We start from the raw sequence: 22,564 nt of genomic DNA on the forward strand, positions 1-22,564 counted from the left end.
ACAGATTGCACACTGACGGCACCAGATGTAATTCATTAATTACAAACATAAAACATGAAGGCCTCCAAACGAGACACTCGGCCTGGTGGCTTCTGTTGGGCTTGGCAGACGGGAACGTGACAGACCGATGGCCGTTTGACAAAGAGCCTCGATGTTTGCAAATTGACCCGTTTCAGGCCAAGACTTGGTGGTCTCAGTGAACGGGACGACATGGCTTAAAGACATGAACATGCTGTGTTTGCTGATGCAAAATCTGGTTTTGTCCACAGAAACACATGATACAACAGAGCAGATTCAGTGTTGTACTGATTGAGCATTTGGTTTACATGGTTTTTGTTCATTGTACCATGGTAATACCATGTTTTCAGGTCTTTCCATGATAGTAATGCCATTAAAACAACTACGCTGTATGAATATGGTAATTATACAGTAGAGCAATATCCATCAAAGCACCATGGTATTACCATCTGATACAATTCCTGCACCACAGTACGGCCGCAGTACTCCTGTCTGACACAGACGGTGAGTGTTAGTCACTGGCAGAAACACATTTCTGTCACTGATTCACCAGCAGCTTCAGAATGTGAATAAATTGGGTGTGACAGTAATGTATTTCATTAGAAAAGATATTTGCCCTTAAAGCATGAACATTTGCAGGACTATTAACCCTCTGGAGTCTGAGGCTGATTTGGGGCCTGGAGAAGTTTTGACATGCTCTGACATTTGTGCTTTTTTCAGTTGTTCATAAACATATAAATGACAAAAGTGTCATTAAACTGTATTCAGCACAAACTAGGCTACAATAATATGTGAGGAACATGTATGTACATGTTTGTGTTTTTGAAGGAATAATGTTTATGCGTGGTTACTGAAAAAACAAAAAACTTAAGTTACTGAAATAAGGCCAAAATAAGTATATTAAATCTGTGTTCACAAGACTTTTGGGTATTGGAGGTTGTAGACTAGAGTTTTTGCTTCAAAATTATGTAAAAATTATGCTGCCTACTCCTTCATATAAAACAATATATTGATTTAGTTTTTGTAAGACACTTTTTGCCAAGAAACACCGTATGCATGGAGGCGTGAATCACCACTGAAAAATGGGCCATTCTCACCTGAGAAGACAAAAGAATTGGATAGTAATGAGCTGAAATGACTTGCATATTAATGAGGCATTTCAGTCAGGTAGGCTGTGAAAAAAACCTTCTGTGATGTCTCAAGCTCATCATGATATATGAAACATACAGAAAAATATTATTACAATATAAAGTAATGGTTTTATATTATACTTTAAAATATAATGTATTTCTGTGATGCAAAGAGTCTGAATATAGGCTTTTAGTTTAAAAGCATGCACATTTGGAGAAATATTGGAATCTCATATGCTTATGTCAATTTTCTATACAGAGAAGTTATATTTATTTAATATTCATTGTCATTACTATGAGCGCTGGTGTTTTCAATTCATCCTTGAAGTCGGAGGGCGCTCTCTGTGCATTTTTAGTCCACAAATTCATCTAAAAGAAGAAGAGGCTATTCCATGAATGGAGTTTCCAATACATACTGCAGCCGGAGGGCGCTAAAGAAACAAAAACTCATCTAAAATTCATAAATAGAAGAAAAGAAAACAGGAACTAACTGCATGTCTTCTAGAGCTCCCTAACCATGACTTTTACATTCAGATAAACACTTTTCAAGACAATAAATACACGATTGAGACGATGAATGCATGTATTGCCTCTGAATTTGCGTCTGAATAGCGCTGGCTCTGTGGGCGTGGCCGCATTAGCAGATAATGAGCTGAATCACGGACTTCTGACATGGCTCTCTTTTCATACAGATTACATAAACACAGAAGGTTTGTTTTCGATTTGACTTACATGATTTAAAACCTGACATCTTAACGTTTTTTTAGACATAAGTTTAATTTTTCTGTGATTAGTATTCACTAAGTTACAGTTCATTTTCTGAGAACTATCAGATTGGACTTCGTTCAGAGGGAGAGGAGAAATCACGCATCATGTTAGTTTTCTTTATTTTACAAAAAGCACAACATTGTGTTTTTACTCTGAGTGTATACAAATAAAAGAAGATATTCTATAGTTTCAATTGATATATTACTTATGTCTCTATGACAAAAAATGACGGAGTATTTTAAGTCTGTTTTGCTGCAATGTGAAAAAAAACCTGCAAAACGCGCCGGCGCGTTTTTAGACCTCAGAGTGTTAATAGACTCCGCATGATTCAGACTCATTTTACATTTATGCTCCCAAACCACCGACTTGAAGATTAATACTTTATTTAAATTTTACTTTTGCTTTAAAACTTTATGTAATTCCTAATTGACTCGGGTATTCAAGGACACTGGCTGAAACAGTCTTTCGCATAAAGATTTTTCAAAGGTTTTTTTGATGAGTCATGATGAATCATTACCTATACCTCACGCCCAGTTATCATCTTGAAAAAACACTGTGAAAAATTTTAATTAAAATAATAATAAAATATATTATAATAATAATTAAATATATTCCATTATCATAAATATAATTATTAATATATAATAATTATAATAATAATTTTTTTGTATTATATTAAAATAATTTACATATTTATATAATATATAAATAGTGTTATATGAGTATTATTGAGATACTATTATATTTTTATTAATATTTTGTTGTTGTTGTTTTTTCTTGAGCATGGGAAAGCATGGGGTGGAATGAGAGGGGAACGGGATCGGCAAAGGACCTTGAGCTGGGAATAGAACACGGGTCGCTGAAGGCGCAACTGTGCTATATGTCGGCACACTACCCACAAGGCTATTGGCACCCAAAAAAAAAAATAATTTTTTTTTAATTAAATTTAGAAGTTTGAAGTTGGTAGGAATTTTTCTTAAATGTTTTTGAAAGATGTCTCTTCTGCTCACTAAGGCTGCATTTATTTGATCAAACCATTTAACCATTTACCATTTAAAATAACTGTTTTCTATTTGAATATATTGTAAAATATAATTTATTCATGTGATGCAAAGCTGAATTTTCAGCATCATTACTCAGGCTTAAGTGTCACACGATCCTTCAGAAATCATTCTAATATGATGATTTGCCAGGTCTCACCTTCTCCTCCAGGCTCTTGAGAATGTCCCTCAGAGCGTCGGTGTAGCAGTGCTGGGCCGCCTGGAGCAGCTGATCGGCCAGCGCAGAGATGTGCGGCTGCAGCTGAGACACCACACACAGGATCTCCCTGGCCTTGGCCGTCTGATCTGGAGGATAGTAAATGCACTGATACGCTGTGCTGTAGCTGGTGGACATCGAACAGGAGCGAGAGAAACAACAGAGAGAAAGAGACGGAATTAATAACAGCAGGGAGATGAAGAGAGTCATCTAGCTCATCATCAAACAGGTGTGATTACAGCACTGTGCACAAAATACACTGTGACAACATCAAGGCAGCAATCTGAACGGAAATATATCTAATAAACCCAGCCGAACCAATTACAATCCCTGCGTGAATACTGCCCACTTCCTGAACATCACGGCCTGTGATTCATCTGAGCTCAGGAGACACTGGTAGGCAATAGAAATTGCTCTTTTAAAAGGAATATATCATGCATTTTTAGTTGGTCATTTTCCCCCTGATGGCCACTAACACAGTTTGTTGCCAAAATAAAGTCATAATTTACTCTTTCATGACGCATTAAACTCTCCCTGACCCTCGGGATGTTTATATATACGAACTCTGTCTACAAATATGACGACATGTCTCAAAATGGACTGAAAGTGAATGATGCAAGACATGAATTACTTACAAACCTCTCTCTCTCTCTCTCTCTATATATATATATATATAAATTCTAAATAAATGTTAAAATATTAATATTAAATATTACTAAAAATATTCCAATAAATAATGTAACTATTTTTATTTTTTATATTTATATCTATTATATATATATATATATATATATATATATATATATATATATATATAATTATTTATTATTTATTACTAACGCACTGATGATTGATACATCTAAAAGGTAAACACTATATATATATATATATATATATATATATATATATTTAATACATGTTAAAATATTAATATTAAATATTACAAAAAATATTCCAATAAATAATGTATATATTTTATTTATACCTTTTATATTTTATATATTATAATATTATATATATATATATATATATATATATATATATATATATATATCACTATATTATATTTATCATTATAATATGTAATATAATACAGTAGGTAGATTATTCATTTACATGAAATTTAATTTGAAATGAATCAAATTTCTTATAAATTAGTACCACGATTAACCTTGAATTGCATAATTTGACATTATAAGCGCAATTCTCTATTTTGACACATAGAGTGTGACCGTGTTTCAATGATAATCACACTTATTGTGCTTTTATGATAATTCAGTTCAGCCATACAAAGGGTGCAAATGACTTTACTGTTATTAGTCCCATCTGGATTTCATTTATAATAAATTTGCCATTTAAAATATTTCTCCATCAATTACTCATAAATGAGAGCCCTGCTATGTCTATTGAACTCAATCGCCTACAGCGGCACCGTCGCAACAGTTGCAACAATTCCAGTTTCTCCCAATACAGTCATAAATGTGTCCACTTGAACGAACACATGACGATAAGTGCTTGGATGTTAGATAAGGCCTTGAAGAAAGTCCTCTAGCGGCTGAAGACAAAGCACCTCTATCACAAGTATCCAATTCAGGTTCGGTATTAATGGCAGTCGTGAGATTTCTTTAGATGGCATCAAACACAGAACGCCATCCACACTCGAACGACAAGGTGAAAAGGGCAAGTGCATAATGACGAGAAGCTGTGCGGTCTCGCCGGGCGGTGACATCCGTCTTTCCTGCTCGTTCAGCTGGACACCAGTCAGTCTGTAAGTTTGTTTGTGATGCTGGAGATTAGAGACGGCGTTAGTGTCCTGATCCTGGATCAGCGTATCCGGGCGAGACTCACAGAGCCGAGGCTCATGGCTTCAGATAATTGGCTCCCGGGAGGATCTCTAACCATCGCGGCTCTGAGCAAATAAAAGGCCTTGCTTAAAGAGACGAGCCGCACACCAAAGGAGAGTGAAATATATGAGAGAACATCAATAATACAAGCCACCGGACTCATTTAACTGGTCTATAATGACACAACACAGCAGGGAATATGCTCCAAAAGGCTAAAAAGTCAAACTGATGGTTAATATCAGTGTGGGGGAGCAAATAGATAACTTCACTAACTTGACTACATTTCTGTTTTTCCAACAAATTTAGCAGTAAAACTTAAAGCTGCAGTCCGTAACTTTTTTGGGTTAAAAATGATCCAAAATCAATTTTTGAGCAAGCACATATCCAGCCAGTGTTCAAAACTATCTCCTTATCTTAGCTAGATTCACAACGGTAAGCTTTTAATAATGTTTTATAATAAGAGCGACCTGGTGGATTTCGGCGGGAAATTTGAGCATGCAGCAGTTCCTCTGTGCGTCATTACGTCATGTCCGTAAACAGAAAGGAGTTCAGGCTAGTTGGTATTATCATGTGAGGACACTGCTTGTAGCGGATCATTTATAGCCTGTTCTCACAGCAGCTGAAATAATTAAACTTATCATTTTGATGGCGGATTGTAATCCAGAAAGATCCAAATGACAATCATCAGTAACAACTGGAGATTCACCTGTAGTCAAAAAGCAAAAGACTTTGGACTGTGGAGTGGATACAGAAATTGAAATCTACAGGTAACGCTAATACACACTAAATACACATAGTCACGCAATGCTGATGTTGTTAACGTTAACAATTTGAGAACAAAGTATAACAACAATAATAATTTGCATGATTTGATGCGATATGAGCTAAGCGATCGTTAGATTTAATCATCTTTGGCAGTGCGATTTATTGTAGGCCTAATGCTTTTTTCCTCAGTTGGCCGGAACAAAAGTGGCATACATGTTACTTACTTGTTCAGATGACATTTTCCGGTGAAAATTCCTACTTTGGTCATCCTTCAAGACTACAATCTGTGATTCCGAAGTACAGTATCCACACCGGTGTGCTGACTGACAGCAAACATTAGATTCATTCGCGCTGACGAGCTATGCCGATGCGCAATGCACGTACATATAATAATTCTGCATATGACTGCAAATGCATGTTTCAAACAGAGATGGCGACAAAGAGGAAAAATGCCGGACTGCAGCTTTAACAAGACATTATTTCATTGCAGTGAATCTGCTGGTAAGGACAATTTGTTTCACTGATTAATCAACTAACAGTATTCACAAAAGTTTCTTTAGAGAAACAATTTGTTCAGACGGTTGATTTTCAAGAACTGGGGCAAAACATAGATTCACTAATTGATTTGAGTTAATGTTGCTATAGTGTTTACAAAATTTGATTAATTTGAGTTTGTTTTGATCAAATCGATTCATTCAGGCAGCTCATTTGTTTATGAATTGGTTTAAAAAGATTTGCCGATTCATTTGAGTCATCACTCAAATGTGTTCAAATTGGTTCATTTAGACAGTTCATTTCAACGAGTTGCTTCAAAAATAGACTGACTGAATCCTTCGAGTTATGGACAGTTCATTTCAATTGACTATATGCACGGAGCGTTCTTTAGAACTTCAGCATTAATATAAGCCAGCTCGAAAACTTCCGGTGAGATGTTATTTGCTGGTGTGTTGAGCATCAGTAGTGTAATACTTAGTTTATAATCAGAATATAGTCACTTAAATAGTCAGGCATAGCATTAATTTAGTTATTCAAATGTAAGACAGCTTAGAAAATAAATAAATAAATACGTACCTCAATGTTCCTCCTCGGCTAAATTCAATTCGACCATTAGTTTTCACACTTTTATGTGAAAAAAAGCTTAAAAAATTAAATATTTATTGTGCACTTTAGTTAGATTAATTGAATAAAATGTGTGTTTTCACAAGTGTGCTGAAATCATTGATCTTGCGCTGCACTGACTGACATCTGCTGTGATTACAAAGGGAGAGTATTTCATACTTCACATTGACAAAATGTTTTTTCAAACCTAGTTATTTTATAATGTTTAATATTTAGTCAAAAACGAAGTGAAAAACGTTTAGAGGAAATGGCTGATATGTGCGCAAATAAATGCTACTTTGCCGCCACCTGCTGGTTAAAGTGCTAATTACTGTCTTTTTTATTTTTAAATAAGTGTTTTTTATCAAATGTTAAATTTCCTACATTTTAAACGTTCGGTTTTACAATGGGGACAATCTCAGAAGGATGAACAAATTATGTTTGTGGTCATCGTATTAAAAATAACATTTAAAGTGCTGGGGAAAAAATGTGTGTGTGTGTGTCTAATTACAGACATGGCATTTTTAAACAGTCCCAATAGCTTCGTCTTTATTGCAATCAATAAAACTGGTTTATTGGCAAATTAGGTAAATGTAATAACTAACTGCATTAAAATATAAATACAACATTAAAAAGTCAACCATAGATGGTTTTGTGTCGATGTACAACGACTACAGAATGAACAGCTAAGAGTTCACCGGAAGTGCCCAAGCTGGCTTAACCACAACCAGGAAGTAACCCGTGCATATAGTCCATTGACTGGTTTAAAAACTGATTTACTGAATCATTTGTGTCACCACCCAATAGTGTTCACAAAATTTAATTTAATTAATTTTGTTAATTTCAATGAAATTGTTAAAAACTAGATTCACCGATTTTTTTTCTGATTCATCACTCAATGGTGTTTAGAAAAGTCAATTTGAACGGTCTGTGATTCAATTTCATTCAGACATTTCATTTTAATTAACATATTTAAAAAATGCTAAGACTGAGGCTAGAGTAAGACTATCATCACTCAATAGTGTTCACTCAATTACAATCAGTTTGATTTTTAATCAAATCGATTTGTTCAGACAGTTCATTTCAACGAATTGGTTAAAAATAGTGTTTAGAAAAGTCAATTTGATCTGATTTAGTGATTCAGTTCATTAATATAGTTTAAAAATATAGTTCATTTGAGTCATAGTAGTGTAATTTAATTGTTTTGAGCACAATAACTATTTAGTAAAACATTTCAATATTTACAATGCATGAATATACATTATATAGAACTAATTAAAAAATAATCAGATCCTATTTGTTGTGCAATTAGCTATACTTTTAATTTGTAACAACTTAACTTCAATGCAACTACTTTAAATTGAGTAGCTGTACAACATGTCACAGCAGAACAACTCTGATACTGATGAAACAAAACCATTTTAAAATCGATTAATGGCACTGTCCTATAAATCAAACAAATGAAAGGCAGAAAGGGTGTGGGGTTTCAACACAACACTTATTAGGATGTGATTCACAGGAAGTGGCAGGGACATAATGCCATCTGAGACCTGTCACGATGGCTAATGACTTGTTGGCCGTACACCTCAGGAGAGCCAGACCCGATCTAGTCTGAAGAGGTTCTTTATCAACCTGGCTTCAAGAAAACAGCATTCGTGCCACACTCGACTCATTCATCACAAGCCCTCCAGCCACTGCTCCCAATCTCAAAGCCCAGGCGGAAGCTGCAGATGTTTTTTGCATTTTCATTTCATCAAGATGGCATATTGAAAACAAGGCAGAGACAATACTCAGAATATCATTGGAAGATATAGCAAATAGCATAGTCTGATTAGCATAGTAGTCAGATTGATTTTAACATGTCAGTTCGTTCAGCTGGTTCATTTAAATTAAATGATTCACAGAACCAATTCAATCATCAGTCAATTGTGATCCAGAAAGTATTTATTTTCTTTAATGGTCTTATGTATGTAAAAAAAATATGGTTTTGTTCAGTTTTATTAGGTAAGAGTAAATTAAAAACATTACATTTAATGTATTTTTAAGGGTACCGATATCCTTATTGTGTTTGTGCCAGGTACATACTGCTCTTTTTAACAATCATATATCTGATAATTAAATCATCTACAAGATACGGTCTCTTTTGTAACTTTAGCACAGTTAGCTACATTTGTTTGCTTGTATTGAGACCAACTATTTTTTCTAAATTGAACTACTTTAAATTACCACTAGCTTATAGCTCGGGCAGCATTAGCATTAAAGCATCTTCCCCAAAGTCTCATTCTCACTAAATTAAATATACTGTCTACTCTAAAGTCTATTAGCAACTACAGTTCTTCAAAAGGGTGTGTAACTAGCCTAAAATAATCTACACCGCAGCATCAAACACACGCAGCATGGGGGGAAATTTTGCCACAGAACAGCAGGAAACATTTCAAAGGAGAGCATTACCCACATCCTCCATACACAGATCATGAAGATCTGTAAATATGCAGTCTGGATATTCATAAATGATCAATGGAAACAGAAATGATGCTAATGAGAGAAAAGGGAAACGCCAAGCCCCTCAGTGCAATCAGGCCCACGTCTCTGGGGTACCTCTCATTAAATGTACAAATATAAAGGCAGAGAGAGACATGTAAACTCTTGCCCTGTGGTGTAAATCAGGCCAGGCCTTACAAACCGGCATTCGGATGTGAACACGGAAGCTGCATTCACTGCGTCAACTCCGTAGAAGACTGACAGGGAAGAGGAAAAATTGCTTTACATTCTAGAGAGCATTTGATTGGACAGAAAATCTGATGAGAAGCTGAAGTGAAGCGTGATGTTATCAAATTCATTGATCCCTATTGGCAGAAGTGATGAGACTTTTGAATGTTTTTGAATGACTTTTGAAGTTTTGAATGCTTTCATCTTCTAAATGTGAATTTTGACTTTGTTTTGGAGCACACTAGCTTATACATAACAGTAAGGCTAACAAATTCGTACTAAAAGCCAAAAAAAAACTTCCATTTTGATTTCATGGGGACTTTAAAGGGGTGGTTCAATGTTTTTTTCTAGGCTTCATTGTGTTTATGGAGCACAGTTTAACATGTATTTTTCATATATTTTACCTTTATTCTAGACCGCTGTTTCCTTTGTCATTTGAATGGCTGGTTTGACTTCCTGGTTCTATGAAGCCGCTCCCTACAAAATACGCAATGGGCTCAGATTGGTTAGCTGGCCCAGTGTATTGTGATTCGCTGTCCGGAAATGCCACGCCCCTTACCATAAGTTGTGACGTGCTTCAGTGGAAATGTAAATAATGGCGTCTATATTGCTGTATCAAATTGAGCCCGAATCAGACCCAGATAGCAGTAATGATGAAGAGGGTCAAGCAGAACCTCTGCAAGCACGTTTTTTAAAGAATGTTTATAAGTGGTAAGCATTTACTTTTGTATTAGTGTCAAAGTGTTTAGATAGGCTGTCACTTGTAAATTACTGCTTTTTGTTAGCTTTCAATATATGGTTTTATCCTGAGTAAAGCTTTACTGTAGCCGAATACATGACTGAGTAGTAGCATTTTTGTAAAGGTATCATTTACTTTATGACATGAACAACTGTTTGCCTGTGAACATAGAAGTTTGTTGGTGTTTGTAGGCGTTTGTTGGAGAAGTATGTAATAGAATTTAGCTAACTGGCTAGCAAAGCAAAAACGCGTTGGTCTTTGTTTATGTCCTTGATGCAACCAAAACATAGCAAAATAATACATTTAAAAGAACAAACAATAAAACGTACTTACAGTTTGGGGCCCATAAACAGAAGCTTCTAGTTTTAAAGGCCCACTGAAGAGTGTTGGAACGAGCAGCATTATTCAATGTGTTGACGTAATTTCAAATGAAACAGGAACATATATCAAACAGCCCCGCCCCTTTTTTTAATAGCCATTAACGTTTCGTTTATTTTACAGCTTGCCAGAGCCGTTAGACTCTGTAAAACCTCTGTTTCCTTCTAATCTCTAACCGTTTCTCCTCAAATCCGTGATCCATTTTAGCGGAAGTGAGAGACTGTAAGTTTTGAACGCTTATATCTCCTAAATGCGAATTTTGTCATTGTTTTGGAACACACCAGCTTATTCATTACCTTAGGGCTAATATATTCATACTAAAAGCTAAAAAACTTAAATTTCAACACAGCATCCAGTGTACACAATATCACTGATTATGGGTTCTATTATCTTTTTTGTAGACAACTCTTCCACTTCCATAATGCCGCGCGACATGGCCTTGCCCACTTTGTTGCATGTTCCCGTGGGCAGGGTTTATGTTAATTGCAGGGTTTATGATGTAACCAACCTCGGAAGAAGCTTGTTGTAGTCCAAACCAGTCGTTTTTGTAGGCATTAAACTGCCATAACTTTAAAAGACAATATCTCTGTTTGCATTGAAATGCAGATACTGTTTATGCTCAAGCAGCAACATTACACACTAACTAAAGTTAAAAAATTGAAATTGCATTGAACCACCCATTTAACACTTTAACACGTACGATCACACCGGTGATTAGAACGTTCAGTGCATTACGTGATCAACTGCCAAATTCAAATGTGCGCTAAACCAGAGACGGACGCGCGCAGCGCTTTTCATATATCACATATATGCAGTGTTTTCAACCAAATAATGTTCATTTCAGGTTTCAGACATTTAAATACACATGAGTACTAACAAAACAATATATTTAGAGTTTGTAAAATACACAATGATGTCTATAGAAGCGGAAATAACAACCCTTTCCATTATAACTTGACCACACGTTTAATTCATATCAGATACACATTGTGAAAGTAACTTTAAAGCTTACTCTATTCTTCCCCAGTTCACCGGCACACTTACTTTCATGTATTTTGGGAGAAGTGGATAAATTCACGGGTTGTAAATCCAACAGATCCGATTCTCTGCGCGGGGCAAACTAACACGGCGGCGCCCATCGCTCATATTGCTCAACTAATGCGATGGTTATAAAGGTGTTTAAACAGCAAAACACATTCACTTGCACATATTTGGCAATCAGAATATTAGATATTTAATGCTATAGTTAACAAATTTGTGAATATTTTGAATAAAAAAGGTAAAATTAAATGAAAGCAGATCATCAGTCATACAGCGCTGCGGTGTGTCATGTAACAAGCAATGACGCGTCACCATGGAAACCATAAAGTGATACGTTCTAAATAACTGTCGCCTTAAAAAACTCACGCTGGGGGGTCAGACAGAATATTTGAAACTTACGTGCGAAAGGGTTTTAAAGACCAAATAACTTTAAACAAACATTCTATTTATGTTATAGGAACTGTTATGTTTGTTCAGAACTTTCGTTTCAAAGAACCTTGCCAGAATGTTAGCCAGTGTTCTGAGTATCTTCCCTGTTAACTGGGATGTAGTCAAAGTACACACTCAAATCCAGCACAAAAACACCCGATCCCACCATCTGGAAGAAGACGATTCTCATTTTACAGAAAGCAAATCGACTGCTAAACGACAGAACATTCTAGTCATGCTGACCCGTTCAAATTAAAGGCAAATAAAAAGCTTGTGGATGCTGAAGAGAAATAAATGCTCGGGGGTGGCCTCAGGGAACCTGAGAAATGGATATTGATTGGCTCTCACATAGCAGGCCAATCAAAGCCATTGTAGCTGCATATTACATTGGGCCGCGCGTCCACCCCTGACCTGATGGATCAGTCCAATCGTTCCCCGGCCGCCTTCCCTGCTTCGCTCTTTAGGCAGAAGAAAAGACAGATGGCTCTTTCATTTTTGCTCAGCGTCCTTTTTCCCCAGCACCCTTTTTCCTGTGATACATTAATAATGGCCAAGAATCGCGTCTGTCCTATTATTTGTCCTCTAATCAAAGGAAAAGTTAAAAGGTTGCTTTCCAGGAAGGCCTGGGCGAATGTGTGTGTGTGAATATGGGTTTGCTTGTGAGGTCATGTCTCATTGTCCGTTAAACTACACAAAGCGATTGTTGCGATCATTCGCACACAAGTTCAGCTGCACTACTTTGTCATTGTTGAATATTGTGTGAACTCCACCTTTACGTGTTCAGAGATTAAAAACAACCTAGAATAGGAGTTAAAAAGATTAATCAAAAATGAACCCAAAAATGAAAATTTTGCATTACTGATTTATCCTTGTGTCGTTCAAAACCTTTTTCTTCAGTGGAAAATAAAAGGAGACACTTTGAACAATGCCTTTGTTAAATATCTTGGGTGACATGGGGGTGAGTGAGTTATCAGGAAATATTAAATCTGAACTAAACTAATACTTTAAGTCATTTTTGAAGCCTAAAAGTTCTAGTCATCATTCATTGTAGTTGCATGGAAATGTGCGACCAAAGGCATTGCAAAGTATAACTGAGTAAATTATGACAATATGGGTGAACAAACATCTTTAGTTTCATATGCAAATTTAATACAGCACTGCTTTAATAGAAAGAATTGTAAAAAAGGAAGGACTCACTCTAGTGAGGCAGTAAAAAAGCAAAATCTGAGCATGAAGTAAAACATTAGCCAAGTCAAAAAGGAAACAAAATGAGGCCCGTATCACCCTGGATTAATGTGCAGCGTGAACGCTCTTTCAGAAATTGATTTCTCCCTGGTAGAAACGGCAAATGTCCTTGTCTCGTATCAGTGGTGCACTCGGCTGATAAATCTTCCCACCACTGGAGGATGGAAACTTTTTAAAAAGATGTTGAATTTCTTCATACTAGTATTCCTCTGTCGGTCAGGCTCAGTAACATAACAAAACCCAGGCACTGTAAAGAAAATAATTGGACTTTGCTTGGTTTTTAAAAAGTCTGTCCTCAGAGGGTTTGAGAGAAGTACAACTCAAATGATAAAAAATGGACACGTTCACATAATCAGTCTCGCGTCGACAAAATCACCCCTAAGACTCCAAGACTGCATCCACAAAAGCCAGCTGTGATCATTCACAAAGTACAGAAATGCAAAAAGCTGAATAAAAGAAAGCTGTGTTGTGGAGCTCCTCTTCATCAATGGATTTCACAAGGGGGCTGAAATGACATGAATTCCTTCTTCTTTAGAGGGCTGAGAATAAAAAAACACCCATATTTTAATTGTTTGGTGTGATGGCAAGGACAGACAAACCGCTCAATGACTGCCAGACTGCTAGAATGAAGACATGAGCTTTCTGATTAAACATCTCTGTGAGGACAAACTGAACAGAACATGAAGGAGAAGGAGTGGGAGATGGACGACACAGAGAGAGAGAGAGAGAGAGAGAGAGAGAAAGACGGTCACAATTCATTTAAGAGAGACAAACATGTCAATAGAGACTCCAGAGCTGCGCCAATGGGATCCAACTGGGAAAATGTCGGACTCTGAAGTTATTAAAGTCATTAAAGACTCCAGAGAGGGAAATAACAAGACTACTATTACTGTATATTCCAGGAGCACCAACAATTTGAAACGTATGCTAATGTAACTGAAGCTAAACTTCTGCAATCACAAGTGAACACTAATTACTCATGACAGTACAATCATTGCACATCCAGACTTGCAAAGTGGTTTTAGCCATTTCAAGCAAGACCACTGTAAAGATTATAAAGGCTGCACATCAACACACACACACACAAATAAAACACCCATAACACTCTAGCAACCACCTAGCAATACCCTAGCAACCACCTACACTGCCCTTCAACCATTCAGAACACCTTAGAATTGACATATAGGAGGATACCATTTGGGTGTGGTCCCTTTGACTTGTGGAGTCCCCCAAGGCTCTATTTTGGTCCCTTTCTTGTTTTCTCTATATATGCTTCCTTTAGGCTCTATTTTTGAAAAGCATGGCTTGTACTATTGTTGCTCTACAGACAATACTCAACTTTATTTGCCCCTGAAGCACAAAAATGGCTTAGACTACTTCTGTGCCTGTCTTTCCGATGTCAAAGCCTCAATGCCGTTAAATTTTTAAAATCTAAATGAAAGTAAAACAGAGATCATCGTGTTTGGCTCTTCTGACATCCCAAACATTTGACATTTAAATTCTGGTGTTTTATCTTCTTCAGTTAAATCATATGCAAAAAAAAAAAAAAAAAAAAACTTGTCTTATTTGATAGTGCACTTAAATTTGATTCAAATCAAGTTTTTACCAAGAGTGCTGGCTAAAGTGAAGACTTTTTTAAGCACTTTGAAACTGCAATTCATGCTTTTATTTCTTTTAGAATTGACTATTGTAACTTCCTGTATCTGGGACTAATCAATTCTTCATTATCTAGATTACAAATGGTCCAAAAAGCGGCTGCAAGACTTTTAACTGGTGTTCACAAATGCAAACATATTACTCCTGTTTTAATGTCTTTACATTGGCTCTCATTCCGCATTAGAATTGATTTTAAAAGTGCTATTGCTTGTTTTTTAAATGTTTAAATGGCCTTGCCCCCTTTTATCTTTTTGACCTTTGAAATTGACCAATGAAAGTCAACGGGGTTCAATGTTGTTTTGGATAGTTCTTCGAAATATCTTCTTGTGTGTTTCACAGAAGAAATAAATGCATAAAGGCTTGAAAAGACATGAGGGTGAGTAAATTATGTCAATCTTCAACTTTTCAAATTTCAATATCCATTCCACTCCAGAATGTGTATTTCTTGTGATTGTGCAGTATACAGTCAAAAGTTTCCTCGACTCAGATGGTGTGCCTATGAATGTGAAATCCCGGCTTAACTGTAAGTCCAGACTTCATTCAAAATCAATATGCCAGAAAAATCATAGTGCTATCACAGATTCACAGATCAGGGCAACTGGAATGTGTGAGGAATTGTGAAATCAACTGGATTTGACTGGATTAACTGATTGATCAACTTAAAGAGTCTTAATGAGGGAAAAGTTTTGAGCCTAAAGGAAAAAACCATCAACAATATTAACTTCAAAAAGATAAAAATGTGCGCGTGTGGATTAGCGTGTGGATCTGCTTCCTGATGCAACCTTCGCACAATTCCCTAGAAATGCGTCTAAATGTGCTGCAGCTCATGCGGCTTATATTTCTCTCTAGCAAAATAATCAATTTACACAGTGCGAGTTACTGAGACTCAACACTATCACTATGTGCATCACACAAAATCAATATGCAATATGTTTACAGTGTTTTTATAGTGCTTTGCCACCCTTCATTCTGAGATTGACAGCCTGTAGTCTCAAAATAATGTTCTCAGAATAAAGACATGGATGACAAGGATTACATGAATTTATAATATCTCATTAAATGAAAAACTCCTCAGTGGTCTCGTGTTGACAAATTAATCTTGTGTAAAATCGTATTTGCGCAAATGACATATTTTGTATTCAAAAACCTAGTTTTTATCTCTTCAGGAGGTTGCTGGTGAGTGTCTGATGCACAGATGGAGGCTTACATGGTTTAATACAGGTGTAAGAAAAGAGAAAAATAATCAGAAAAGATACACATTAACATGGCGTGTGCATACGTGTGGAGACTGACCTCTTCTTCTCGGTTTCGTATTTGCTGAGCAGTTTCTGCAAGCCTCCATTTTTGAAGCCTTGCGAATGGGCTGCCGGAGCTCCTACTGTGACCACATCATAGAAGGAATCTGTGGAGGAAACAGAAAACATCCTTCAGCCGGCCTCACAAATCACAAACAAGCCCACGGCGCACGATTTACGTCTATATTTCGTCTTGTTTTATGTGCTTCCTGTTGTTTTGTGAATACATCCAAACAGCCTGTTCCAGCTGAAGAACTGTGATACATCTATTAAACAGGGTGCAGCGTGGAACGACGCATTTAAAAGTGTGATGTGTTTCAAGTATGGAAAGAGTCTGCGCAACAGGCAGGCTCCAGAATTAATACTATTGAATATCACCAGTGATATGAACTAGACGATTGCATATGCTTCAATTTGATCAGAAAACCTGCATATTTGCCTTGTCCAAACACTCACACTTGCGGTCTTGGCCACTTGAGAGCTCGTGCACACGACAGGAAGTAAGTGTACAAGACTGTCCCATGTCTTAAAAAAGCCCAAGCGCAGTGCCCTTAATGCACACTAAACCCACACTATCTTGAATACCGCTTTGAGGCTAAGCGTATCCCATAATGCATTATGTTCAGGAACTCACATGCCCCGAAAGATGCGAGATGTTGAGGAAAACATACGACTGTAAGTTAAATTAAATGTAAGTAGACAAGTAGTCAAGTGCAAAACTGCAAGTGTGGGTATTCGGACAGGGCTTTTATAGCCAAATTTCCAGTTACTACACACTACCCACGATCCTGAACAATATCTATCACAAGCTATTTTTACACAGTCCCTTAAAGGGACAGTTCACCCAAAAATGAAAATTCTGTCATGAGAAGCTATGTTTCAATCCACATATTTTTATGCGCGTTTTGGGATAACGCATAAAAAAAAGCTGGATGGAAACGGCAAGATGCGAATAAATGTGAAGCGCATCAAAAAAGACACGTGACTTTGCGAAGGGACGGCATAACTGGACCAACCAGCGGTCCGATCTCTTTTCACAGGATCTGAAATGCTGTTTTTGTCATTCTGAATTGCCCAAGCAAGGTCTGTCATTAAAGTGGTTCGATATAACAAACACCAGGCATCTGAATACAAGATAACAAGTGTTTATTGCATTAATTTATTATATATGAAAATTCTCATATACAATGGCTTCTACTGCAGCAACTTCCTTTTTTTTTCTTTTTTTTTTTTTGATATTTAGCGCCAATTTATGCAGTGACACTTTCGTTGTCTTCAACTCACTGGATGGAAACAGTGCTTTATTCGCAAATGTTTTATGCAATATTTCAGATTTGTGCACAAGTTAAATTCTCACCTTTATGTTGTTCCAAACCTGTATGAGTTTCTTTCTTCTGTTGAACACAAAAGAAGATATTTTGAAGAATGTTGGTAACCAAACAGATGACGATAGCATCCATAGTAGAAAAAAAATACTTTGGAAGTGAATGATACCGTCAACTGTTTGGTTACCAACATTATTCAAAATATCTCCGGACAGAAGGAGATCAATAGATGCGTGACTCTGTAAGAAGCCTCTTTGTAGTTTATTCAATCGAGAGAAAAAAAAAGGGGAAAAAAAAAAACAATGAATAAAATATCAAAAGCATTAACAGCCATGCCATAGCTGTCTTCCAACCAAACACGTCTGAAAATTGAATCCACCCCCTAACTCTGGACTCCCTGCTTAACCCTTACAACCCTTTCTAAATACTCTTTTCACAACCTCCATAAGAATCACCATTCATAACATTCAAAGCAATAGTCATACAGATACAAATACTACGCAAAGTTCACAGTTCTCAAACTTTAAATAATGGCTCCAGCAGAAGAAAGAAACTCATACAGGTTTGGAACATGAGGGTGAGTAAATGATGACAAAATTTTCATTTTTGGGTGAGCGATCCCTTTAAGTAGCCTGGGTGCCAGCCCGAACCCCGCCCACAACATTTTTTGGACGGGAAGTTCGGTCTGGACTCGATCCATTGTGAAGTAATTATGCTCGGCTCCCATAAGGCCGAGCCAATCAAATTGCCAGGGCGGGCTTTAATCGATGATGGACAGGCTATCTGCGGTTACGTAACCACCCACGTCATCAAAGAGCGCTTGGGTTGAATTGGTTTTCACCAACGATGACTGCAGCTGGAGAAGTAAGATGTTTAGATTCCGCTATCACGTCTGTAATAAAAGAAATCGACAGCGCATTAATTTTAAAAGACGAACAAAGAACCGCAATCAAGGCATTTGTCGATGGGAAAGATGTGTTTGCTGTCCTTCCAACGGGATTCGGCAAAAGTTTAAGTACAAGTTCAACATACGTCACTTACTGCGTTGCTCTGATTGGTTGTAGGTCTATCCAATTGAGTGCAGAGTTTTTTTTTTTTTTTTACTGGTTCGGTTAAGACACGCCCCATAATTCAAGTGCAATGGAGCAGTATCAGACTCACATTCTGCCAAGAATATGAGTATGACGAAGTCAGGCTACCCTTTAAGAGTTTAAATCTGTAAATCCAAAGTGAGGACATTCCATAGGCGTAATGGTTTTTACACACACACACACACACACACACACAACCACTTTGTTTAATTAATGAATACCATATGTGAACTGATTTCTTTGTATTTTAGTCATTTTTATTTAAATACTGTCTGAACATTACATCAAAACCAGCTCATGGTCTCTTCAGGAGAAAATCACAGTACTCCAGGAACACAATCTCAGGCGTCATTAGTCCACTAAACATCCAGCGCTGTATGCTAGATATGAGAAACAAACGGGTCGCTCCATGAACCGATGACTGTGTAACTGTGCCAATAATATATTATTCCTTGTATATTTTATATCCTATAAAATGTGTGGTCGTGTTTGTTGCAACTGTTCTGACAATACAATTCATTGAACAAATGAACACGCATACATTATGAGATTCATTCCAATGATTCACCTTAGACCAGATTGCTTTGGTTCAAGGCCTAAAACTCTCTACTTTACAGGGCCGCTGTGTCCTACACTCCTAAAAATAAAGGTTCCAAAAGGTGATGTTATAGAAGAACCACTTTTCTTCCCCAAAGAACAGATCAGTAATCGAAAGAACCCTATTCCACTATAAAGAACTTTTTGTGGAATGTTAGATTCCATGGATGTCAAAAGTTCTTCATAGAACCATCAATGCCAATAAAGAACCTTTATTTTTAAGAGTGTACAAGCAATATAGGCAGTTGCTTAGAGCCTTAATGTGCTGCAGTGGAGAATATTAATAAATATCACAACATCCTGACATTTATCACCCAGTATGCACTGAAAGAAAGTAGTGACAAAATGAATCACACATGAAATTTGCAGTGGTTTTATTGTTACACCCATTTTCATGATTTCACCTTGATTCCCAAAGCCACCTATGGAGAAAATGAATGTGAAATATCTTGTGCGGTCACTGTGGAGGTCTTACACTGCATCTGCGGTATTTCTGCTAGATATATGCAAGGTCAGCCAATCGGCTCCACGGGAAGCGAGCGGAAAACATTAAATGGCAAATAATGATTCAGGCCCCTTCAAACACACCGACCCCAAAACACCGGGTTCGTGACGCCGGCTGCGCAATGGCCTCCCTGGCTGCTTCGTTCCTTCGCTAATGACGACAAGGTTCTCGTGTGGCGACTCACATCCCACCCTCACGCTCCCCGGCCTATGCAAGAGCATCTAATTGGCTGTTTCACAACAGTGTACCCACACGATGAATACAGTGGCATATATACGGGTCAGGATCATCCGTCACGCATGGCCCAATTTGGAGGCGATTTGTGCAGGTTCTTGCAGTCTCTATAAATGGAGGCTCTGATTCGAGGGGCTCAGGCACCTGTGTCTCTCAGTGGTGGTGATGAATTGTTTGCAGAGGACTAGAAATCTTTAAAGTAGGGCTGTCAATTCAACACATTAGTTTATTCCGATTAATTCCGTACTGTACGAAAATACGCAAAAATACAACAACTATGCTATTAAAGGGATAGTCCACCCAAAAAGATAATTCTGTCATCATTTACTCACCCTCATGTATGTAGTTCTTTCTTTCTATTGTGGAACATAAAGTAGACATTTTGAAGAATGCTGATGACTAAATAGTATTGGTTCCCACTGACTTCCATTGGATGGGCAAAAAAACACAATGGAAGTCAATGGGAATCGAAACTGTTTGGTTACTAACATTCTTCAATATATCTTGTTTTGTGTTCTGCTAAAGAAAGAAATGAATACAGGTTTGGAACAACATGAGCAGTGCTGGGGAAAGTTACTTTTAAAAGTAATGCGTTACAATATTGTGTTATTTGTAAGTAATTACATTACATTTGTGTTACTTTTTCTCACTTGGGCTGGGCTTGCTTTGTTTTTTAATAACAAAAAATGCAAAAGAAAAGTCAATTTCATGCCTGTACAGTAGAGAGCACAGTAGGGTTGTCAAATTAAAATGAACATTTTGAACAATCGTCAAAATACAATTATATATTTAATTATATTCTATTTATATATTTAATTAAATGTATATTAAATTATATATATACATAAAAATAGTGCATTTGAATTTTATGTGTGCGTCTTATCAAGATGTGATGATGATGTAAGAGTTTTAATGTTTTCTTAGCCTATCCAATTGAACCTACTTGATGCGGCTCTGCTGTGTTGTTCATTTAAATCTTTGCAGAAATACAGAAGCTAAATGTGAAGATGATCTTGGTTACGTCAAAACCACATTTTATGCACAAAATGCATTTACTGCGAAAAAAAAAAAAAAAAAAAAAAAAAATTTCTGTGCTGCTTTTCCATTGTTTTCTATGTAAACAAGTGCTAGACGGACATATTTGACCACTGCTCTCACATCTCGCAACAGAGATCTGCATGTTTAGAAAGCCATGTAAAAAATGTCTTGAGATGCTATGGTTCTTTTATATTAAACTATGCATAACTACATGATGCTGTTTTGTTCATAATTGTTAATGCAATTTATGAAATTAAATTTGATTTATAAACATTATTTTAAACGTTATGCACTTTTTTTGTATACAGAGAGTCAAAAGTCATTTCATTGCATAATATTTTGCTCATTGTGCCCCCTTGTGGCCTCAGGAGACAAGTCAAACACTTTCCCCCTTACTGAAATAATGCCTTTTATCTAAAGTTAGTTATCTAAAGTCATTTTTGCTTATTAGTATGGTTGCAATTTTGTGTAATATTCTGAGAGTCTAGAACTAAAATACCCACAATGTTAACATAAATGATTATGACAGAATATTAATTTATAATATGAAACAATCTATTGACATCTGAAGTCACTTTTCATAAAGTCAATTCAATACTTAGTCTGGTGCGATGTACATTAATCTTCACAACATGTTTCTGGGCTTTTTTTTTTTGTCAGTATTGCAATTAGTTTAATTATATGTAATTCATTATAAAATGCAACTAATTAGATTAACCATTTTAATTTGACTGACAGCTCTAGTCAATGTGAAATGGTTTTTGCACCACATTTTTCTATAATACAACGTATTTCGAAATCAGATATTCAATGATAAATGTAAGGTGAGATTTGACATTTGAATGTGTGAATAGCTTTAAAAAGATTAGAAAACACTTCCAAAAAACAACATTTCAAAACAGGTTTATATATTTGACATGTTATGGTACTTAAGAGCAGCTAAGTGGCTTGTCACCACTAGGAAAAAAGAAAAAACATCCATGGCATTTTGTTGGTAACAAGCAAAAGCTGAAGGCCAGTCCGTAAAGTGCTGTTCATGACTGTCATCTCAGGACTTTTGTTCCAGGCTATAAACAAATCCACATTCAAGGAAATTGTGTTTGTGCAGCGTCCTTAAAGACGCACCACCATTAACATGAATGCAGTTGAATGGGGAGATGATGTCTGGCTTTGAAACGTTCATTCTGTCATTCAGCTGTTCAGTTTTAGACTCTCTGTCATGGATGAAGATGCAGGTTTTGTGAATTTCAAAAGACATTCTGTACATAAATATATATAAATATAATCATTTTATTTTTATAATTTTATATACTGTACAGTCCAAAAGTTTGGAACCACTAAGATTTTTAATGTTTTTAAAAGAAGTTTCGTCTGCTCACCAAGGCTACATTTATTTAATTAA

The 22,564-nt window shown here is 36.5% G+C and overlaps 1 protein-coding gene across 11 annotated transcripts in view; it reads right to left on the bottom strand.

The window, feature by feature from the left end:
* Positions 1-22,564, bottom strand: part of inpp4b (inositol polyphosphate-4-phosphatase type II B) — a 244,590-nt gene that overhangs the window by 44,934 nt on the left and 177,092 nt on the right. For all 11 annotated transcript variants that reach the window (XM_048196107.1, XM_048196108.1, XM_048196110.1 and 8 more), the window contains 2 exons: positions 16,371-16,479; positions 3,117-3,300 (listed from right to left, as the gene is read on the bottom strand). In XM_048196107.1, coding sequence (XP_048052064.1) covers positions 3,117-3,300; positions 16,371-16,479 — 293 coding nt within the window. The remainder of the gene's footprint in view (positions 1-3,116; positions 3,301-16,370; positions 16,480-22,564) is intronic.

The sequence above is a fragment of the Megalobrama amblycephala genome, linkage group LG7 (genome assembly GCF_018812025.1).
Source record: "Megalobrama amblycephala isolate DHTTF-2021 linkage group LG7, ASM1881202v1, whole genome shotgun sequence".
In the NCBI taxonomy this organism is placed as follows: Eukaryota; Metazoa; Chordata; class Actinopteri; order Cypriniformes; family Xenocyprididae; genus Megalobrama; species Megalobrama amblycephala.